The sequence below is a fragment of the Macrosteles quadrilineatus genome, unplaced genomic scaffold (assembly GCF_028750875.1).
Source record: "Macrosteles quadrilineatus isolate MER2022 unplaced genomic scaffold, UCM_ALF_1.0 Scaffold_3__2_contigs__length_128488019, whole genome shotgun sequence".
In the NCBI taxonomy this organism is placed as follows: Eukaryota; Metazoa; Arthropoda; class Insecta; order Hemiptera; family Cicadellidae; genus Macrosteles; species Macrosteles quadrilineatus.
The window spans coordinates 13692290-13715180 of record NW_026542596.1 but is presented as its reverse complement, the minus strand read 5'-3'; the positions used below and the strand labels follow the sequence as shown (position 1 = coordinate 13715180).

At 34.6% G+C, this 22891-nt stretch overlaps 1 protein-coding gene across 1 annotated transcript in view; it reads left to right on the top strand.

The window, feature by feature from the left end:
* The window catches only part of LOC128989639 (Ig-like and fibronectin type-III domain-containing protein 1), a 148336-nt gene that overhangs the window by 112375 nt on the left and 13070 nt on the right, over positions 1 to 22891 (top strand). The window contains exons 5-19 of the mRNA XM_054411592.1: positions 116 to 226; positions 1282 to 1521; positions 4991 to 5152; positions 6290 to 6510; positions 7258 to 7481; positions 8820 to 9026; positions 9865 to 10075; positions 10836 to 10961; positions 11574 to 11904; positions 16256 to 16431; positions 16984 to 17122; positions 19903 to 20038; positions 21112 to 21304; positions 21698 to 21944; positions 22549 to 22727. Coding sequence (XP_054267567.1) covers positions 116 to 226; positions 1282 to 1521; positions 4991 to 5152; positions 6290 to 6510; positions 7258 to 7481; positions 8820 to 9026; positions 9865 to 10075; positions 10836 to 10961; positions 11574 to 11904; positions 16256 to 16431; positions 16984 to 17122; positions 19903 to 20038; positions 21112 to 21304; positions 21698 to 21944; positions 22549 to 22727 — 2903 coding nt within the window. The remainder of the gene's footprint in view (positions 1 to 115; positions 227 to 1281; positions 1522 to 4990; positions 5153 to 6289; positions 6511 to 7257; positions 7482 to 8819; positions 9027 to 9864; positions 10076 to 10835; positions 10962 to 11573; positions 11905 to 16255; positions 16432 to 16983; positions 17123 to 19902; positions 20039 to 21111; positions 21305 to 21697; positions 21945 to 22548; positions 22728 to 22891) is intronic.

Below are 22891 nucleotides of genomic sequence, written 5' to 3'. Positions count from 1 at the left end.
AATCACAATTTTAAATACATATTGAACTTTTTACTATTTTTCCTCAAAGATTTACATTAGATGTTTACTGTAAGGTTATATTCGGGTGATGATTACAGTTTGTTTTTTTTTACAGGAGGAGTGGTATGGGTGCTCGCTATCAAAAACGTGAAGCATGCCGACTCTGGTCTGTATGCCTGCGAAGTGAACAGCAACCCAGTGGTGCGGACATACCACAAACTTTCAGGTCTGCTCCAACATTCTTTACATTCAATTCAAAATATGTTACATAGTTTCCTCGTGTTCTATACAAATTCAGCATTATACGAGACTCTGTATATACTCATTTTTTTGAGGTTGGCTGTTAGATAAGATTATATCATTACATTAAAGATATTTCAAGTAAACAATATTATTGTAGTAGTAGGCATATACTAACACTTATTGTGCACAAGGGCTTGGTTGTTTAGCTAGCCAAGTGGTTAACATCTCAGAATTAAGTGGGAGACGCATTCATCCCCAGGAAGTCTGAAAAAATCGTGTATGTCTGATTTTCTCAATAACAAAATTCCACCAGCGTTTACACTATGAATTAAACACATTTTTGGTAATTGAAAATGCATTTAGAGGTATTAATTAACCTTTGCCCTTTAAAAATCAAAACAATTAAGTCAAATCTTTTCGTCACCTTTTGAATTAAAATGTAAACTGATATCAGGCTTTTCTTCTTCATTCCTCTGTTGGATTGCTTCAGTGAATGCCCTAATGGGTTTTTAAAGATCATTTAATATACAGTACTCAAAAAATGCATCAGGCATTTTAGTCAACTAGTGCTATATTTGGATTCAGTGTTATGACGGAATCAATTTGAAATAAATCAGATCATGTTGGAATCATATAACTTTAACTATGTTTGATAATCCGATATGTGCAAAAAAATATAATTCCAAGTCCCAAGCTGTTTATGAAGTTTTACACTGGCTCTTGGGGACATTTTTCTATAAGTGTACATATTCTCTCTTAGCTTGATATGAAAATAAATACCGTGTAGAAATAAACGTTACTTAATTTACGAAACTGTTAGTTATTTGGTGATATTGTAAAGCTTTACCTTAGCAAGGATTGCTAAGATAAGACCTTAAAATATATTAAATCAATCCAAATTTTAAAATTATTGATGAGCTATTTGTTGCTCTTGTGGTGTTTATATTTCCTTACGTTTGTACGTAATTATGACTACCATATTATGTATATTTTGTATTCTCAATAACTTTTCTATACCCCATGTGTATTTTTTTACAGTTCTATCGACGGATCTGCAGCCACCCCAGGTTAGCCAACCTCCCCCGGTGGAGACGAGCGACCCCGCTGACGTCACGACAAATCCTGCCAACCACAACTACACCAGCTGTTGTATCGCCAGCAATGTATCCACAGGATGTCTGGGCTTCTGTAACATTCAGAGTATCCTGGACGGCCAGACAGGGCAGGACCCGGAGAACTGTGAGACGGACTTTCCCGCCATCGTGCGCTGTATGGCGGGTGAGTATGGTTGAAAAATATTACTTTACACCTGTAAAACTCCGTCAAGGCCACAACAGAAAATTGAGGTTATACAGACTATTTCAAAGGGGTCACTCTTTAAGATAGGTGTATGGTTAAAAGACTGAATTGACTAATAAGAGTAATCAACGGCAATTACACATTTGTAAAGTTTAAAAAATGTAAAACATATAAATTAAAATTACAGTGAGTTCGTTATTAATTGAATCAAGATTGTTACCATTTGGGGGAAATTTACTGTGCTAAAATTATTTCTATTTGAGTTAGATTAAAAATTTAAAAAAATTTAATGTAATGTGTTAATTCAGGACCTGATGAATATACTGATTACCTTGTTTTGACTAGTGCTAGTATTTAGCCTATTGGACTAAAGTGTGAGGTTATGTGCTTTTAATCCCGTCGAACCCATAATCATTTGTATTTAGCTTTTATCCCTTAAAGAGTTTCTAGTAGCTTTATATGAAATAGAATATCACTCACGTTGACATTGCCAACAAAAAACGTAATTTTATCACTTCTATTCGGATTTTTTTAAATCTTAATAAAGAATAAAAATAGATTTTACGTACATATATCCATATTGTCATTCTTTTAAATATTTATTTTCCTGAAATGGATCACATAAGTGTAGCGCTGTATTCTTCTTAATATAATTTCAATGAGAAATCTAAGATTTTTGTAAAACAATTTGTTCTGTTCTGCTTTTACTATCCTTCCCACTTTTAAGCCGCAAAATAAGAAACAATTTCCTTTTCGTGGCTGATAATTCCTCAGACAATCGCGTCAGAATCGTCGCTCTTATAGCAGTTTGGAAGTTTTCATCAGGCTGGATAGATTCTCAAAGCATCAAAAGCAGCCATTTTGGTGTTATGAAAACGTGAATGGCGGCGCAAAGTGAAAAGCTTTCAAAAGTGAAGAGCCCCGCCGCTCACAGATCTCGCTGTTTCTATTGTGTGGATTTATTTTGAATAGATATTGAGGATAATCTTCACATCGAATCCAATTAATGCTATCGCCAATTGAATTGGACTCCATTCCGATTGATCGTTTCAAACAGTTAATACAATTTATTAATTGAATTTCTTTTGAAGTGGATTATGTTTTATAAATATGAACCTACTTGGTTTATATTCCTCGCCTCGATCATGTTTTCATTCATGTTTTCAATGATGTTCATCATTCGTAAAAGATCAAAAACATGTTAACACGATGAAAATATTGTTTTTACAATTTTATTAAATGTAGCTTTCTTTTTTAGTTACTTATTTCCATTTTTACATTCTTAACACCAAAAATTTATTTTAGTAACTATGTGGATTGGAAATTCAAACAGACTAAAGCCTAAGATAAAGCCTAAGTCTGTCTCAAAACCACAATATAGTCTTGTAAATAATATTATATTGACTGAAGTATAGACGAATAGCCAACCAATCATCGCAAACCAGCCCTGAGTGTATTCTGTGATCTTTCGAAAGCTTTCGATACAGTTAATCACAATATTCTTTGTGAGAAACTGTAAAAATATGGTGTTCGAGGAGTTCCACTAGCTTGGTTCCGATCGTATCTTTCAAATAGAATGCAATTTGTTGAGATTTCAGGATTTCGGTCGCATCTCGCTGAATGCAAGTTCGGGGTTCCTCAGGGTAGTATTCTCGGACCATTGCTTTTTATCGTGTATATTAATGATCTATCAGCACATCTTCATTCAGCTAAATCAATCTTCTATGCGGATGACACACCCTTACTGTTTGGAGGTCCATGTTCCAATTTGCAATCCCGAGTTGAAGAGTCAGTTAGTTCACTTTTAAGTTGGTTATCGCTGAACAATCTTAGACTAAACTCCGATAAGTCCTTTTTCATGCAATTCCTAACTCTCAATAAGATCCCTGAATCCGTCTCGTTGAATAAGTTCGAGATAGAAGAGTGCTCTGTTGTGAAATTTTTAGGTCTAACTGTGGATAAAATGTTGTCATGGTCCAATCATGTATCACAGCTTTGTTGCAAGTTGAACCGCATCTGCCATGCACTTAGGACGTTGCAACCTCTTCTTGACTGGGAAATGTTAGTTGCAGTCTACTATGGTTGTTTTTTCTCAGTCATGACTTATGGTATTGAAGTCTGGGGTGGTTCTTCCCATGGTGATAAGGTCTTTACCGTACAAAAAAGGGCAGTGCGTATCCTCAATTGCTTACCACCACTCCATTCATGCAGAGGAGTCTTCCGGGAGAACAACATTTTAACTTTGCCTTCTATATTCATCTAGAGAGCAATAATGTCTGCAGTAAATCATCTGAAGGATATTCCATCGGTTGGTCAATGTCATAGATACCCCACTAGGCATGGAGGAGATCTTCGTACTCCATGTCATCGTCTGACCCTTTCTGAAAGGAATGCAAATTTGCGGGCCCATTTTTCTTTAATAGGCTTCCTGAAGAAGTAAAGCAGTGCAGTTCAAGGTTGGGTTCTAATGGTTTTGGGAAACTACTGAAAAATTATTTGGTGGAAGGTGAGTTTTACAGTACCGAAGAATTCCTGTCTGCCTGATCTCATTCAACATGGCACTTTTATTTGACTTATTTGTTTAAATCTTTAGAATAAAATAGATTTAACTAATTATTTTTCGTTTTGATTTAAATGTTACTAGACCATATAATGTATTTGACGATTGAGATGTACATGTATAATTTGTACCCAATTCATGAATAAAACATGTCTATGTCTATGTCTATCATAATGTAGCTGAAAAAATATAACCTGATTATTTTATTAATTCTTACTGTACTGAAAAATTTGGTTAAATTATATATTTTGTTGACAGTAGTACAGTAATAAAATTGTCATTTTGTACTCTTGATTTGGATTATAAACAGCTAATTTCTCAATAACTAGCGGAAATGCTTACTTCGCCTTTACTGACAGCTGTTTTACTTTTCCCAATCTGAATGAAAAGTTAAAACAAACTCAGGGTTACTAATGAATTAACAATAGTAATGCATCTTTCACAATCATTATCCTTTTACAAAGAATTGCCTAGTATTTAAACAATTTGGTTTAAAATCTATACTAGAATTTATTGTTTAGTTTTCACAATATTGTATTTAATTATTAATAGTTGATCAAAAGCTTGTTTACACTAAATTAAGATTTTTGTATCAAACAACAGCAATTGACAAAATATAAACATAATTTGTTATTGAAGTGTCTTTTTATACTAAAAAAAATTAAGTATTTTGTCTAGTCCGTATTGTTTTACGTTTAAAAGGTGCAACTTTGCTCACTAATTGCACAAATATTTAAGATCTGTGTTTTTTTACGTATTATACTTTATGATACTCGTGTTATAAGGCTAGAGTTTATTGCGTATTCTATAGCAAAAATGTAAAAAAATATTTTTAAACTAAATTTTTTGTTTACTCTAGTGAGTTTTTGACAAAGTACATTTGTTCAGATGGACGTAACCACGTGCAGTGCTGTGTGGACGAGGGAGTACCCGACATATGTCAGGATGTGTGTCGAGGAGAATACACTGTCATCACGGACAACATCAAGACTCACTTCTCTTGTTCTGCCTACACCGAGAAAACACTTTCATGTATCGTCTATGGAATAGGTGAGTGATGTTTTGCAGTGTTGTGTGTGCTCTATGTTCCTCTAACATGGGAGAAAGATGTAAGGCAAAAATATGATGGTTCAAAGCTTCTTTGATTAATCTTAAAATGGTCATGATGTAAATATATTGCAATGAATGTCAAAGCTACATCATTACATCCATATCGTGAGATTGTTAGAGTAGAGATGAGAGTAGTATAGTTTGTCGGTGCCGTTTTTTGTGGAGCGAGGTTTTTGGGCCAACGAATAACAAATTTAATCATTGTATATGGACATTTTATGCAAGAATTGGCGTGTCTTTTAAAATATCCAACAACATTCGTTTTACAGAAATTACAAGTCTTGTGACTTTGTAATATATGTGATTTTAAAGCCGCGTTATTATCACAGATTAAATTGCAAACTTTGCACAGTTTCACCTTCATTTTATGAATTACCTTGTAGTGGCGAATCAGGTTACTTTTGGTGGAGAGCGACACGGAGCAGTGTTGACAGGTGGGCCTCATGGTCCAGAATGAAATATCACCCGAATGTCACTTCCATTTATAGACTTTTAGAAAATTTCGAAACTTTTGAAATTTTCAAAATTTTTAGCTTGAAATTGAAAAAGTTTAAACAATTTAACTAGAAATTACTTCAACAGGAGGTCACCCACCCAGGACTTAATCAAGAGCTACCACTAGAGACGAGAAGACCGACCATGGGTCAGGAGCGAGAAGCCTGGCCATAGGTCGGGAGCATGCCTACGCCGGGAGCGCACCCAAGTTCGCGTACAAACTCGCACTGTCAAGTTGATGATTTTGAGAATACACATGTGAATGCATGTGGATTTGAAATAGTAATGAAGTTGTACAATGGTATTGAACATTAATATAGGCTTGTATAGGCCGTGGGCTGGATTTTTAAAAAAGTGGTCAAAAAAAGCACACCATGTTATTGTTATGGGGAAAACGTGCCTAAAGTGTCATCATATTCTTCTATTGTCACTACTGATGAGATTTGTAGTAAGGAAACTTTCCATCAAAGCCAATTATTTAGCAACTGATTTGTAGACCTGACATTCTCAAAACCAATCTTCTGTTTCCATCCCTAGTTACTCTTTCGTCATATTTATTGTACAACTTCGGATCTCTTACAGAGGTCCTGCCTAGTCAGCCACGCAACGTGGAGGTGGAGGGTCTGAGTGACACGTCACTGCAAGTGTCATGGCTGCCTCCACTCAGCAATGCTGATACCATCTCTCAGTACGTAGTGAACGTCACCATGCTGCGCTCCTTCGACGCCAACATCGCCGAAACTGACACACAAAACTCTAGTCAAGCAATAGTCACGCCACACACCGTACAAATTACTGTTAAGGTGTGTGATCTAATTTATATAAACTTGGCATGGCAAACCAAGTATTTTGTTTTCTTATTGTACAAAAAGTCTACAAGTTATGGTAGGTCAGTAGACGATGGTAGGTACACTCACTATTATTTAAAAATCCAAATTTCTTTTAAATTTATTTGTATTGATTTTACATTAAAGGCCCGTTACAATATATACATATATTGTGTTACAAAATATACATACAATATAAATATTGAAACGGGCCTATAATGTAAAACTGATGGAGTAAATAAATTTTAAGGTATCATGGATTTATAAATAATAAAGATATTTTTTGTTTTTAAATTACGGTAAGCTTTTATTTTTAATTTCAAAAGCAATCGAGTGAAATAGGCCTAATACAAATTATACTATTTCAGAGTGATTAGTTTTTTTGAACTTGTAGCCAATTATTTAATGCATTGCGATAATATGGTTAAAATTGTGATCTGAGACAAACTAAAGAAATCAAAATGTAATTTCAAAGTTGGAATGTCTGTACTCATTATATGCATATATTACAAAAGTAAAGACTAAAGCCAGTTTATAAGTAAGTGTATATAGAACAGCAGCACGTCAAGACACTAACATTTTGACTAAGCAACAAACCACTTGTTTACTTCAGACCACGAAGTTTGACAGAACAGTCACTGGTTAACTGAGTCAAATGACTAAGAAGCCTCTTTCTATCCCCACGGGTATTTCAAATTACAAATTATGTTTTCATTCTGACAGGTTTCTAAGCAAACAAACAACGCTATCGTAGGTAACCTAGTGCCTCTGACGATGTATGAGGTGACAGTGACCGCGTGGAATGAGAACGGGAGCAGTCTGCCCGCCAACGCCGTCCGCACACTGACACTCACTCCTGGTCAGGTCAAGCCGGTCACGACAGCGAAGCCACCCAAACTGCCTGACGTGCGGGCCTGCTGTGTGGAACAGGGCATCACGCACGGAACGTTAGTATTGGCTGTGAGCTTGCTAGTTAATAGTATTCCTAAGTTCTCTAAATGAAACTACAAACAATTTGTACTAAATATCTGTAAAGCAGAAGTTGAACAAATGTTTAGAATTTTTGAGCTTAATGTAGTTTGGGGGGTGAACATAAAACAGTCCAAGATTAATTCACATAACTTGCAGTGGTAATAATAGTATAGCAAAAACACCCTTATGTTTCATTTTAGAAAGGAAAAGAGACAATAAAATAATTGAAATGATGAAAGTCTTTTAACATTTAAATATCATGTTAGAAATTTTTATTCAACCCTTTTTTATACACAAATTTCAAGATTACATCTAATATGTTTCCTTATGCTAATTTTAAGGACTAATCCCTCCTTTAACTAGATTTCTCTTACCACAAGATTACAAGCAGATGGATACATCGTTAAATGTCTCGTTTACTAAAAAGTTATGAAAAATAAGTTTAATTTAAAGATCCACAATAGTTCCTATATCATCATAACCTCACCATTACTAGCTATGAACTAGGATTCTTTGAACATGGTCACATATACTGTAGTAAGTGCATTAAATGGGATTTGATCAAGATTAATGGGAATCTTAGTGATAAGTGTTTAAAGTGTACTAGAAGAACAGTAAACTAGTTTGCAAGTTTCAAAGTTTTCCAGTTAAGGGTATAATGTATACACGATTAAGATTTAATTGATAATACTAGTAAAATACAACACAGTTGAGTGTCACAACATTTCCTTACTTTATTTGCAAATTAAATACAGCCTTGTTTAAATCAACGATTCATTTGTTAATCTTATGCACCGAAGGCTACTCATGGCCTAAAAGTGTTTTACAAGCCAATATAATCAATCACAATACAACATTGAGCAAAATAATAAATCTAGCCCCTCTTATCCATGAAGTTAGAGGTAATGTTTGACACATATTTAGCCGGACAAATTTTACTCTACGAGATGAACTAAGTGATATTGAATGATTTCTGTGACATTTATTTAACATCATACATTACATATGTGTGATACGTATGTGTTATTGTGACATATGTGTTATTTTTCAAGCACCGTCAAATATTTCATCCATTTTATTCCCTAGCTTGTGGTTTAAATATCCCTCAAACAAATTTAGCTGAAACGTGTTTTTGTCTGTTTTTTTCATTTAATCTTCAAATATTCATCATGTTACTTGCCACTCATGTATTTATTGTAAAAATTGAGTTAACCATGTGAGTAAATAAAAAAAACGAACATGACAATAAAGCAATTTCTTTTATTGAGAGTTTCTGATTTGCATACGTTTTTAAAATTTGCTTCCACTCTCAGATGCCTGGACAAGCTGTGCACTATTCCTCAGTCGTCTGTGGCTGAGGTGACAGATCTGATGATATGTGCTCCCTGGGCCCGCCAGACCTTCAGTTGTCTCGCCAACGGTGTGGACCACAGGCCATGCTGTAGAGCCCGCGGTCTACCAGACCTGTGCCAGGACCTCTGCTCCGGCAACGTTACACAGCTGGACTTTAGTTACTTCAAGTGAGCATAGAATCGTAGCCTATTACGTTTAACTGTAACAATTATTTGATAAATTTTGATTTGGAATAGTGTTAATAAAGTGTTAATGTATTGTAATGATTGTTAAGTTCTCTAACGACCTATGAATATTTTACTTTTTGAATTATGCTCAAAATATACTTAGTCCAATGATTTTAAGCATTTAATTCAGCTTTAACCTCTGATGCCAATGTTAAACTATCTCTGCATTAAAATATCTAGCGTAATTTTATTATTTATTTAACGTATATATTTTAAACATACATAATTCCATGACGTTTAATTGTAACAATTATTTGATAAATATTAATTGCCAAGTTTTTTAACGACAATTGACTTAACTTTTTGAATTATGCTCAAAATATGCCCAATGATGTTAAGAATTTAATTTAATTTTAACCTCTGATGTCAATATTTTTTTAGTCTTGAATGTCGAGTTTCGTTGTTAAAATCTCTCTGCACTAAAATAGCTAGTGTAATTTTGTATTTTCTTTTAACGTATATTATATATGCAATCCTGACGTTTGATTCCTGGCGTGATAAATGTTGGACCTAGATGCCATTTGCTATTGCCATATCAAATAATGGTGCTATCTAGTAAAAAATCAAAGTAAAATAGTATCAAGGGTCGGGTTTGATGGAATCCGCTGCAAAACCTCAAAAAATAGAACACCAAAATAGCAGTATAATATACAACACAAAATGTCATCGTTCTTTTGACATTCCAATCAAAGAAATACGTAAATTTACCCTGCTTTACTGTAACATATATTGGTAATTTATTAAATCGTCGGGCTAATATAACTGATATGTATTCTAGGTGTGTAAAGTACATGAGCACCTACTCCAACTGCCTAATGCAAGGCTACGGAGTCCTCCCTAGTCAACCTAGCAGTTTGAGAGTGTCCAATGTTGAGACAAATTTCGCCATCGTCCACTGGGGCAAACCCAAGACTCTTGGCGACACTGTCACTCACTACAACCTGCATTACAGGCTACTGCAGGAGCAGGAGTATAAAATGACACCAAAGGTATGGCATTTAAGTTAATGTATAATTATTGGATTTTATTAATACAGTATACAAATTAGTTTATTCATATTTCTATATAAAACTGTCAGCATGTTTATGATGGAATAAAATATAAAATGATATTCCATTCTATTCATTACTAGGACCTAGGACCAAATAATTTTGTTGGACTTTTTAAAACGTTTTTATTAGCTCGCTTTCTAGTCGGGTACAAATTTTGCAATCAATTTTAAACTAACTTCCCGATGAGCTAGAGACTTTAAACTTGAAACATAGCTCACAAATGGATGAAAATGCAATATTATATAATTTAATATTCATATTTCCCTTGGGCTACGCCCCATAGGCTACCAAATTTTCCATGTTTACATTTTGGAAGAATGTAAATATATCAATTTAAGTCAGCTGTAAATACTTAAATTTGACAGTTCGAAGAGCAGAGGTTAAGAGGTACAGTTTCTGCTCCTGAGGGATTTTAAATATAAAACAAGCATTTCAAAGTTAAGATATGCAATTCCAACTCATTTGAAGTCAACAAGCACAGAAATGTATCTAGTTTAATCTGAAATATGGAACAAAACATCTTTCAATGTATCTTTTCATTACAAAGGGAGACTAGGCGACTAGACCTAAAAAATTCTAGACTAGACCTAGAAGAAAGTGAAAATTGGAAGTTGGATGAATGATGTATTTGAAATCAAATGTTTAGTAACCATTGAAATTTAACATTTTCTAATGCCTATGTTGCCTATGTGTGCAGGTGTTCTCGCCCTATGTCCTAGAGAACCTCACCAGTGACTCTCTCTACGAGGTGTACGTCTCTGCTGCCAACACCCACGGCGTGGGGGAGTCTTCACAGAGAGTGGTGTTCAGCACGGAGAGCAAGGTGATCAATCAACGCCAAGCACCCGATACTAAGCTACATTAGCTTGCTTAACAATTGAGTTAACCCTTCGGCTTAGCGGGAGGATAATGTTTAAATGATTTTTACCGACAGTTTAATACATTGAGAACCTTTTATCGGGTTCAAGTTGAACATTAATAAAATAAATATTCTACAAACTCATGAAATAAGGAATATGTTTTTTTTTTGTTTGGTTAGGTTTAATAAATGCATACCCATTATTGTTAATCAATAATATAACCATTTCGTAATCCAATATGTTGATATTTGATTAAGGATTTCCTAAGGTGCATTTGGGCGTAATAGCTCTTTTTTTACATTTATGATGGGTAAATTAACATAATTAAATCAACATGGTTTTTATCGTGCTAACTTAAGGAGATATAGCCTACGCTCATATTTTATTTTTGATTAATAAGTATGTTTTTACTGATTGAATACTTATCGGTATAAGTTAAATGTAACGATAAAAGTGTGTCTTTCTGTCATTCCTTGTAATTTCTTGTCGTTTCTCAACAAAATTTGAATTTCTGATAGTTATTTTCAAGAAAAAAACTACGGACAGGTTTGAATATTTACCTCTTATATTTTCAGCTGAAGGATGCTTCAGAAGAGGAGTCAGTGAAGGACTACAACGTGACTGCGTGTTGTGTAGAGGCAGGCCTCAGTGATATGTGTATGCCCATCTGTTCCTTCGACGCCAGCATGACCAAGCTGAAGGCGCTCGGAGGTGTGTGTGCCAGTGAGTTCTCCAAGCTGCTACGGTGTGGCGCTGGAGGGCGGAACCACAGGGGCTGCTGCGCCAGGCGGGGAGTGCCCCCGGCATGTCTGCCTCTCTGCTCAGGGGTCATCGTGGAGTCGGTGATTGTCACCGTGTCCTCGTGTGTCCCTTACATTGGAAACATCGTGCAGTGTTTTGAAGAAGGTTTGTTACGAAACTACTCAACGTCAGTAAACAATAGAATGATACGTTAAATTAAAAATCAGGTAATACAAGTGAAGTCGAATGATTTTCTAGACAAACATGTTTTATCATAACAACCAGAGTCCTTGCATTTACTGTATTTATAATCTTCTCGTAGTAAGGGAACTAATGTAAAAGGGTGTCTATAATAAACAAAGAAAACTGTCCGTTTTTTAGGTGGATACAAACAGCGGGTATAAACTGTAAAAGAAAATTAACATAGGTTTTACTAGTTTACCTGCTCTATTACCAATATCAGGGGTGCCCACAAGGGGGGGCCGTGACGCAGACTGCGTCATTGAAATTCTTGGGGGGGGGCTCAAAAAATTCAAATGGGGGGGCTAAAGTTAATTGCAACAGTGTTCAACGTGACGACAATCAAAAATACATTACGAAATCGCCAGATAGAAAGTGGATAATTAATGACAATAGTTATATTATTGAATTAAATTAGTTAAAATAGGATTTTAGGATAGTTTAGGATTCGTGTAGAAAGTTATTATTTAAAATTAGCAAGACGTGAGATCTAAGAGAGGGAGCGCACGGGATGGCTCAACTGCTGTGGTACATAAAAGATAACAAGTGGTACAGACACGTCCAGCTACACCTTTGTTGACATAAAGCTCGTTAAAATACAATCAAGTAGCAAGTAGCATAGGCTACAATACTTTACACTATTGTGTATACTCGATTACCTGAGTTAATAGGGAGAGGGGGGAATGAAAAATACGGTTAATCCAATATAGTATAAAAACAGATGACAAACTCATTAAAACGCTGTAAACAGCCATTAAGTCACGATTTACATTTTTATAAACGAAATTCAATATTGCACAATCATTATTATTGTAAATTTCAAATCATTTATCTTGGTTCAGTTGTACAAACGGCAACGTTTAAAATTGTAGCTAACTCAAACTCAACTAATCGCTAGCCAAACATTACATTGCTATAAATAACGTAAATATTAAAGGAACCTTTAGAAAGTGTTATAAGGTACTGCTCATGATAGACAGATAGGCTACCGATAGGTGCTGTACAGCATAGGAATTGATAGATAAGAAATAAATAGTGTAAAATTATATTTAGAGATAATTAAAACACTCTTAAAAAGAATGTAACGAGAACAATCTTGTTATTCTCTTTCTTTGTTCTTCTGTTCATTAATAGGTTTCTCTTCAATTCATACACAAATTCAACAAGTCGCCATATTTAGGGCCGGTACACACACACCGACTTTGGACGCATGTGAGTACGACTGTTCGTGTCGTGCTGGCATACGACAAAGTCGTGTAACCTCACGACAGTTGTCGTATCGGTATACGACTCAGCAAACACAACGGCGAACTCTACTGGCTTTAGGACTACTAACCCAGCTAACCCAGGCATACAACCATGTATAAACAGAATGAATGTGTATGGAAAGTTTAGTCGTTGCTTTGTAAAAAAACTCGTTTTGAAAACACTTTCCAAAAATAAACAAGAATTTATGTAATGCCATTTATGCACATTTCATTAGGCTATACATCCTTAATTCGTCTAATTATATGTGTTATCAGTTAAGGTAATGTTAATTTTGGTTAATTTGTGATGCCCTTTACAATAAGTTACCACTACAATAAGTTATTTTTGTAAATTACATAGGCCTACAGTAGACTCTCTCTATTTCGGCCACCTCGGGACTGGACCACCGGCCGGACTACAAAATGACCGGACTATCCGGCTGTACTGTCAAAATTAATGCCCATTGAATACATCACCTATGGTTAAAAATCAACAAAGACGTTGTTTAATGTAGAACTATTTGAAAAATTACAATCATTCACCTATTTTGAAGTAGCCTACATAAATTTAATAATACTTGACTCAACCACTCACAACCGTTGCCATGATAGCATCTTGGAAAACGTCTAAAATCACTAAATAGATAGTTTTTGAACGTTTGTAATTTTAGTGTCGTAGACAAGTTTTAATAGCTAAAAACCCAGTGTGGCGCCCCGCAGTCGTGTCCCGAAACGCACTAGTGTGTATACACCGACGCGATAGCCATATAACGCCATGTCCCGCTACGTTTCAAAACAGTCGTGAGCCCATACGACACGACTTGCCTGTCGGACCCCCAGTCGGTGTAGGGCGCGACTCGAAATTTGTCGTCCACGACTTTGACACCTCCACGACTGCTATCGCACTAGTGTGTACACTCCCATGCGACTTCCATTGCCTACTTTGTTTCTCTACTTGTCGTGCAGATATACGATTTCTTGAGTCGTACAGGGACACGACAAAAGTCGGTGTGTGTGTACCGGCCCTTAGGCCTACTCATTGGCCAAACACAGCCTTACTAAAGTTACCATGGTTATCACTCAATCACAGTGTACTAAGCATTATATCGTCATCATTCCCCAGCTGTTGTATCTGAAATCTGTTGTAACATAGCGCACATCAGACAGAAGTGTATAACCATAGACTAACCAAAATGTTTTATCTATGGTATAACGGAGCAGACGATTGTTGGCGCAAGCGTTGTTTCCATTTCATTTTCATCAAAGGAGCTGTGATGTTTCTAAAGGGAGGGAGAGGGGATCGTTATATCGAGAAAGACGCTGACAATTCGTTATGGATATTTTGGCAATAAAATATTCCTTAAATTGAGGTGACTTATAAAACTCTAATTTTATTTATATAGAAAGATAATTAAGTATTCCAGTCCTGTACAACACTGATTCACGGTATTTTCCCTGTAATCAAAATTCAAGTACAACTTGATACACACAGAATCTCCGATTCCCGACCTGGATGATGGCTAGTTATTTAGTTTAATTTACAGTTACATATTAGTACTCGTTATAAATCAAACCCGTTATGTAAGCCAAAGCCACACTGTTACTAATCTCACTTGGTTTTGGATTTGCTTAAAAACGTGATCGGAAATGGTTAGGGCCTACACAGTATTCTTAAAGAACATTTATGTTAACATATCAGTGACAGCTAGGAAAAGGAATCTTTATCAAAACAGCTGTTCGTAATTTCATATATGACGTTAGTAGTATTTCATAAATTAATGACGTATGTAGTAAACATGGAGAAAATAAACTGGAAAAATCACACAAAATTGTATTTTTAATCTTAATCGTCCGTTATTTTATTTCCAAAATAGTGAGGCCATATTTTAATGGCTATAAGGACTCTCTCGCCAATCCTGTGGATACAATTAAACCATTAGAATCATAATCGGTACTCTAGTTTTCTTCAGCGTAGGCCATGAGTACTTGAGTAGGCTGCATAAAATGCCTTCTGGGCCGTGACAGACGGACTTAATGGAGATAAGACATGTTTCAACTTCTTCACTGTATAAAACATAAATAACCCAAAATATGTATAATTCTGAGCAATGTACAGACAAAACTATAACTTTATTGTTATAGATTAACTGGGTTTGAATTTTAAATATCTAAAAAAATTATAAAACTTCTTTTATAGTTTTACAAATAGTGCTGGGCGGGGGAATAATGTTTCTCATTTGTTGTGTATATCATTTATGGGGGGGGGGGCTATTGCTCAATTGAGGGGGGGTGCGTCATGAGTCTAGGGGGGGATGGGCACCCCTGCCAATATAATACAAAACGTCTTTTAGCACTACTAGATATATTTACAATCATGTCAAACTTTTTGCTTTATAATAAATGTAATATGAACTATAATGTAAAATATGTGACAAAGGCTATTAATTTGGGCCAGACACTTGTTTAATAGCACATGAACAAATGGCATAAACTCTCACGTCATAAAAATAAAACTTGAGTTTTATTATTATTATTATTATTATTATTATTATTATTATTATTATTATTATTATTATTATTATTATTATTATTATTATTATTATTTGAAAATACATAGTCAATAGGACAATGATAATATACTAAGGAAAGGCATATTTCCTTATTTACACTGCCGATTAGCTGATATAGAATAAAACGAAAACCTTTGTTTCATCTACTTATAAGTTTCAAACAAATTCATAAGAATTTTTAAATTAAATCCGTGTTTGTAGTTTTTAGTGACAATATATATTTTGACTATTTACAAAATATTAGCGATTCAGGTTCAGAAAGGAGGATATAGTTGAATTATGAATAATAGAACAATACGTGATGAATAATTTAATAAATTATATAATACATGTAATAACAATAACTGGTTTAAATCACTTGTAAACATCTACGTTTAGGTCTTATTTTAGATATTACCTTTTAAGGTTTAAGACAAAGATACAACATCTTGTTTATCATGGTATTAACATCCATTGCAGGCACAGGGCTGCTGCCAGGTCCAGTACAAGAACTTCACGCAGTTTACGTCACGGACTCCGAGGTCACGTTGACTTGGGAGCCACCCAGTGACAACAGCAACGTGACTGACTACGTGATACATTACAACAAAGTAGACAACACGTCCACACACGAAACTCTACTTAAACTGGACAATGTGAGTTGCATCGTTGTTTGTAAACTATTGTTGACTTGTAATCATTTATTGCAGTTATCCATTCTAGTTCTTAAATAACTTGGACCTGGTCAGGGAAAGGACATACTTTATTACGAATATAAACGAGGGATAAAAGAAGGATGAGTATTTTATGTGCTTTATGTGCCTTTTACTTACTAAGACCAGATGTTCTTAAGTCAGCCAAAAAGCTCATTTCATAAAAAATAAGTGGAATAAAAAACCGGGATTTTGAATGTTTTAATATTATTTACTGATAATGTAGGGTATTTTTTTTATACTTGGAGATAATTAGTCCCATACTGGTTCGGAAAAATAAGTTTAACTTCTATCCATTCATCCTGTGTTTTGGAGTTAGTACCCGCATTGTGAGTAGCCCATAGACTCAAAAAAGACGGAGAGAAATTTCGATAAAAGGTGTTTCGCATTTTAGTCTATAAAACATCAAACCCGACAAAATGTATGACCCTTAGAAATTTACAAATAAGCCCGTACAATTTTTTGTATGAATAAATATTTTTTATTTGTTTTAAGCAACAAAACGCTTCAGAAACAAGCGCCACTGTACGGGGACTGGACCGAGGTGCTTTGTATAATATCTTTGTAGTATCTCGCAACGAACACGGCACTTCACTACCTTCTTCTCTCCTTTTGATAAACGCTACGAAAACAGGTAGGTGTTTAATCACTAATATTATAAATGTGAAAGTTTGTGTATTTGTTTGTTTGTTTGAAGTTCAATCACGCATTAACTACTGGACGGATTGGGCTGAAATTTTGCATGATGATACCTCATATTCCCGATTAACATATAGGCATATTCTTATCTCAAAAACCCTTTCGGGCTCCGCCCCAGTGGCTCTGTAGTTCCCCATGTTAACCTTATGAGTATTCATATTTAAAAGGAATTAAAGAATTTAGTCAGCTGTTTCAACTAAAAAAGTTGGTTCTATGATATGGAAAGTATTAAAAAGTTATGAGATTTACCAACAGGGTGCAGCACTATTATTTTTTTCCATTTATGAAAACAGCTTATTTGAACTTTGAACTAAGTAGCAACAAAAAACAGTGATTGGCAATGAGAACTAACTGTCAAAGTAGGATTGTTTACTGTTATGTTTATGTTTTTAATTGCATGAATAATTTGTGATGTTTTGCAAAGTTTTAATTATTTATTTTTCTCTATTGTTTAGGTGCAGTGGTAGAACATTATGGCTATGGTAGATGTGTAATACTATAGTATAGCGTAAATTTTATTATAGTAAACAGTTTTGTTCAAATGTGTCCTACCCCATTGCAAAAGCTAAGTTAGAGTATAACACTGCAATAAACATTTTGCACTTATATGCCAACCCCGTACGAAGGACGGGTACTCAGCTAGTGTTATTATATTCGTAGAAATTTCTAACTGCACTATTATATGATTTTTCTTATGAATGTAGCAACAATGAGGTTTTATTAAATTAAACATTAACTTCCACATCTTAATGTTTCATTGTTATTTTGTGCTATTTCGTATTAATTATCGATCCATCTAAAATATACACGTTAGATTGAATGATATAGCACAACAACAACCACAACGCAACTTTTGAAAAAAAAACTCAAAACGTTTGTGAGTTCTTTTCTAGTGTTTTCATTATACAAATGGAATGGTGTTAATATTGTTAACCATAGTCTATAATGGTTTTTAAATTATTTGGGTTCAAGAGTATACAATAAAGAGTAATAAGATCTACATGTATTAGTGGTTTGTTTCAAAACTATGGAAATAAAATAAATTATTCGAACATATTGTGTGTATTCAAACAAAAAACTTATGCATTTTAATATTTGTGTGTAAATGATTAGGTCAAAATATGCATAATGGAAATACAACAGTGCCCCTATTTGAGTTTAATTGTTAATGAACTTCGTGTTATTGAATATAGACTCAAAAATCCAATTGTTCAACATGATTGATTGTGATCAAATATCTAATTATCAGGGTTACAATTGAGGAAACCCATGGAATTAGACTAATTACTGACAATCATCGCCATGGCAATAATGGAATCCATGCTGATTCAGTCCGTGGATGTAGGGGTTAATTCATTATGCTGAAATGTGGTTGATTGATAACTATTGATCATCAAACGCTTTTATGTTTATGACAAATTTAGGTTTATTCTAAATTAGTGACCTTTGTTTAAGGTTTATAGTTAATCTTAAACTAGAAACATAGAAATAACTAGAAATGTATTCATATTTCTAAATCGTATCTCTCAATTTTCAGAACAACCTTTACAATATTGTCATCTTGTGCATACTGAAGGCGTATTATGTTATTTCCATCTGTTTAAACTTTACAAGATTTTTACAATAATTATTGTTTCGACATCCAGAGTTACTTATTAAATCTAGGTGGCTGAGTGGTTATAATTCTCACATATTAACCAAAAGGTCATTCGATCATGAGAACAATTAATTGGTAGCTTTTTAATGTTTTAAAGCTAGAGCGATCTATCCCTGATAATTGGGTTTTTAAAAATTGTCCTGATAATAAAAAATGCTTATCTAAACCGGTAACAAGGTATCCCACTTCATTCTACAATCTACACTAATCCTTCACACATATTTTGGTTGGAATACGCACCTACATATAATCCCATCTAACTGGTAAAATAGATTTATAACCCTACTTTCTGTTTCTTAATTTTAAGTGTACTTTTAGTCAAATCAACAGTGGTGTCTAAGACCCCTATGCTATGTAACATGACGTACAGTTTATGAATAGATTATTCTAAGGCCCTTTCAAGCAAACTTTTAACTTTTAACTCGGGGATATATATATATATATGCTGATATATATTAACGTAGTACATTTGCCTAATTTTGTTTTATTTTAAACGTATCATTTAATCAAAGTAACATTCACTTGTTAAGGTAACATTCAACTCTTAATTTAATGAGTGCATTATAACTTCCAAGGTCACATTTTACAATTTTACATTATGTTTTCTAAAATAAAATAAAAATTACTCCAAACTTTCTTAACTTTAGATTAGTAATCATCTGACAGCATTTATATTTTTTTCAACCCTGTTTTTTTTATTATGACATTACACAGTGACATTCTTTACTCTCAAGCTACCCGTAATGGGTGAGTCGGTGGCGCTACATACCTCGGGTCCAAGACAGCGATGTCGCAGGTTCAATTCCTAAAACCTGCCACAACTTTTTATCAGTACCGTTCACCCTTTTACTGTACCACGTCACACTTCTTGCTTTGCTAGATTCGTCCCACGCACATGCATCTGTGACCTATGTAGGCGGTGGAATACAAGGTGAAATAGTTCACCAACCTCTTTTAAAGGGTTTTGTTTAACGTTTTACATGTACCTTAACTGTGTTTAACATCTGAGTATATAAAAAGCTTTGTTCAATCTGAGCTCATCAACGTTCACTTTACAGCTCTGCCTGAGGGAGGTATCACTGGAGTGACGTCACCACCCCACTCCCTCGCTGTGTCTAGTCATAGCGCTACATACGTCACCATCTCGTGGCAACCCCCGGAGTTCAGCCATCCTGCAGAGCCAATCAAGTATATGTGAGTATTTACTTAGTTGATCAAGCTTTTCCCTTAATGCGCATTCAGTAAATTTTGTTATTGCCAATAAATGTCTCTCTCAACTTGTTTACGCTGAAGGCTTAACAAGTTAAATTTTTTTTCTATCAAGAACTGGTTTTGTATTAATGTTAAATCGCATTGTTTGTGGTCATTGTTAAAATGGTCGAACAAGAAACAAATTATCGAATGGTATCTTCAACCATGAAACCCAATATAAAGGCAATTAACCAACCTAATGTAAACTATTTACGTCAATAAAAACAATTCATACCGTTTTTTTTATTATTTTAAATTACCTTAATCTATAATATGAATTATTTAAAGGAATGCTAAAGTGGTAAGGTAATGTTGAAATCATATATTTTCTGATGTTATTATTGTTTTAGATTTAATTAGCACTATCTTAGTAGCAGAGGTAAAATGGTAAGAATTAATTTATTAATTCCTTAATTTATTAATTTAATTTAATTTTATAGGTTTAAAGTACTCTAGATAAACCTGACCTAACCCTGACTATATCATGTTAACTAGTTTTAAGGAAATGGACTCCCATGCTACAAGGAGTGATTTTCATGATTTTCAAACTAGAAACAGACACCAATTTGATATACCCCATGTTAGACTGAGTAAAACAATGAAAAGTCATAAAACTCTGGGCCTAAAATGTGTAAATAAATTTCCCAACAAATTGCTATCACTTCCTTAAAAAGTTGTTAAAGCTAAAATTCATATGTGGCTAGTAAAGAACCCATTCTACAAACTTAACGATTTTTTAGAACTTCCTAGACCATTACATATTGAGTAATGTTTGTACTTTTTTCTCTTGTAGTTATCCAGTTATCCTCATCTGCATGCATTTGATATTCTCTTTGTATCTTTTGATTTGACCTTGTACTCTACATCCATTGTACTCTTCCTTGGCAAATGTTTACCAACATAATACATTTCATTGATCATTCCACATGCAATTGTATTGTCTATTGGGAAATATAGATTTGATTTGATTTGATTTACTCTGATAAATCACTTTAACCATTACTTCCCTGTTTCAGGCTGTATTACAAGACAAACTCCGACACCAAGTATGTGAGCATTAACACATCAGTGACGTCACATATGATTGATGGTCTGAGACCCAACACCAAGTACATTGTCTACGTCACAGCCATCTCGAGGAAGGGGCAGAGTCTTCCTTCGGAGACGCTAGTCGCTTGGACAGACCCGGCTTTCCCAGCGTTCGTGGAGGTTAGAAATTACTGTACAACTATTTATTTAACCTGGAATCAATTATTTTGTTTATATTCTGTACTAGGACTGTTCCTATAACCCTAATGATAAAACTCTATTATTTTCTTATTTTAAATTTGTAGCTGATACATCAGAGTAGTATTCGGATAAAAACATATTGTGGGGATGATAATGAATTCAACCTGACGTTTTGACTTCGTTGCAGATTGTATGACATAATTTAACATGAAGATCACAAAACATCCCGAATTAATTTAAATTAACAGTAACCGTGGAAGTGGCAGGTTTTGTACTAGATGAAAACATATCAAGCTACTTGATAAAGATTGAAAATAATTAATAATGTATTAGTAATTTCAACTCTTGTGTAACACGAGTTTTTCTATTCAGCCCCCGACAGTCCACCCAATCAACCTGGTAGTAGAAGGCAGCAGTATGACGATATTGTGTATCGCCATGGGAACTCCGATGCCCACCATCTCCCTGTACATCTCCGGCAGACTGGTCAGACAGGAGGTGACCAGACACATGGTTACTGTCATATACAACGTCACTCGCGACATGGACATGATCTCGTGCTACGCAGACAACGGCTACGGAACACCCATGGAGCGCAGGAGGAGGATCGTCATCAGCCGTGAGTTCTAATATTAACGTTGTTGATAGGTCAATAGGGTTATGTAATTTTGAGGATATATTTACAGAGGCCAAGAAAAAGTGGTATGCAGGGTTAAAATGGTGGAAAGGTTTTTTTTTGCAAAAATAAAGAAGGTAATGGGTTATTGCTAGATAAGTAATATTCAGAAAACTATTTTTTACCAGTTTCAATTAAACGCGTAGGTATTATTTTTATCACGTTCCGTGGATGACAAAAAAAAGGGAACATTAATTTCCGACGGTAAAAAATATATTATAAATCAATAACTTTATAAAAATAGTAAATGGTGAGACAAAATGTGGTAATCGATTGTAGTTGGGGGTTTAGCGTGTATAAATAATATTAAGACCTTACTTAAAGTGTAATGTGATAACCAGATACTGGTACATAATGTAGACTATATATTGGTGAGGGATAAATCAAAACATAGGATAAGGTCAGTACTAAATTATAACTACTTTATTAATAGTGTTACAATGGATTAAAAATATATTTATTGTCAAAGGGCTTAAGGTTTTCTAGGACAAGAGACTAGGGAGTTGGCACAAAAACTAGATTTTATTATGTGTGTGTTGGTGTGTAGGTAAGCCCAACCTGACGGCCTCTGGTATCAGGATGGCCGCACCCGGAGAGTCCGTCACCCTGGAGTGTCTGCTGGATGCTCATCCGGAGCCGAAGATGTTGTTCTGGCGAGACTACGCCAACAGAGTCCCCGTCATTCAGGGATCTAAATATGACGTCAACATCTCACCAATGAAGGACGTGAGTGTTTATTTATCAGGTCTATTCATAGAAATCTTAGAATATAAATTGTAACGAGTTGAACTTTTAACGTTTTGGCACTCAAATCATCATACAAAACTTATGAGTAACGAGGTTATAGATTTGCTGAAATAACGTAAAAGTGAGATTAGGCCTAGTGCTTA